The sequence below is a fragment of the Egretta garzetta genome, unplaced genomic scaffold (genome assembly GCF_000687185.1).
Source record: "Egretta garzetta isolate BGI_Z169 unplaced genomic scaffold, ASM68718v1 scaffold689, whole genome shotgun sequence".
NCBI classification, from domain to species: Eukaryota; Metazoa; Chordata; class Aves; order Pelecaniformes; family Ardeidae; genus Egretta; species Egretta garzetta.
In genome coordinates this window covers 19,428-19,768 of record NW_009260804.1, presented here as the reverse complement: position 1 = coordinate 19,768, position 341 = coordinate 19,428, and the positions used below count along the sequence as shown (strand labels likewise).

Genomic DNA, 341 nt, shown 5'->3' with positions numbered 1-341 from the left:
CGGGACACAGAGGCAGGCTGGGACCCTTTCTCTGGGCCCCCACCCAGCGCCGAGCAGACAGGTAGGGCTGTGCTCCCTGGGGGAGCGTGCTGGGGTGTGGGGAGCCATGGGGCAGGGTGCTGCTCACCGTGCTGAGGAAGGGTGCAGCAGGGTCGTGGCGGTAGGTGTCCTTGTCCCCCAGCACGAGGTAATGCGCAGCATTGATGATGACACGCTTGAGGTTCGTGAGAGAGTGGAGCAGCCTGAGGCACAGGCAGAGTGAGCCACATGGGAGCGTCCCCCCGCCCTGGCCCAGCATCCCCCCAATGCTCCCCGCTTCCCACGGGAGAGGGGCCCCACAG

General features: G+C 67.4%; 1 protein-coding gene across 1 annotated transcript in view; it reads right to left on the bottom strand.

Annotated features, from left to right (window-relative positions):
- MAN2A2 (mannosidase alpha class 2A member 2) overlaps positions 1 to 341 on the bottom strand; it is an 18,866-nt gene that overhangs the window by 9,658 nt on the left and 8,867 nt on the right. The window contains 1 exon segment of the mRNA XM_035902279.1: positions 128 to 242. Within this exon segment, the coding sequence (XP_035758172.1) occupies positions 128 to 242 (115 nt within the window).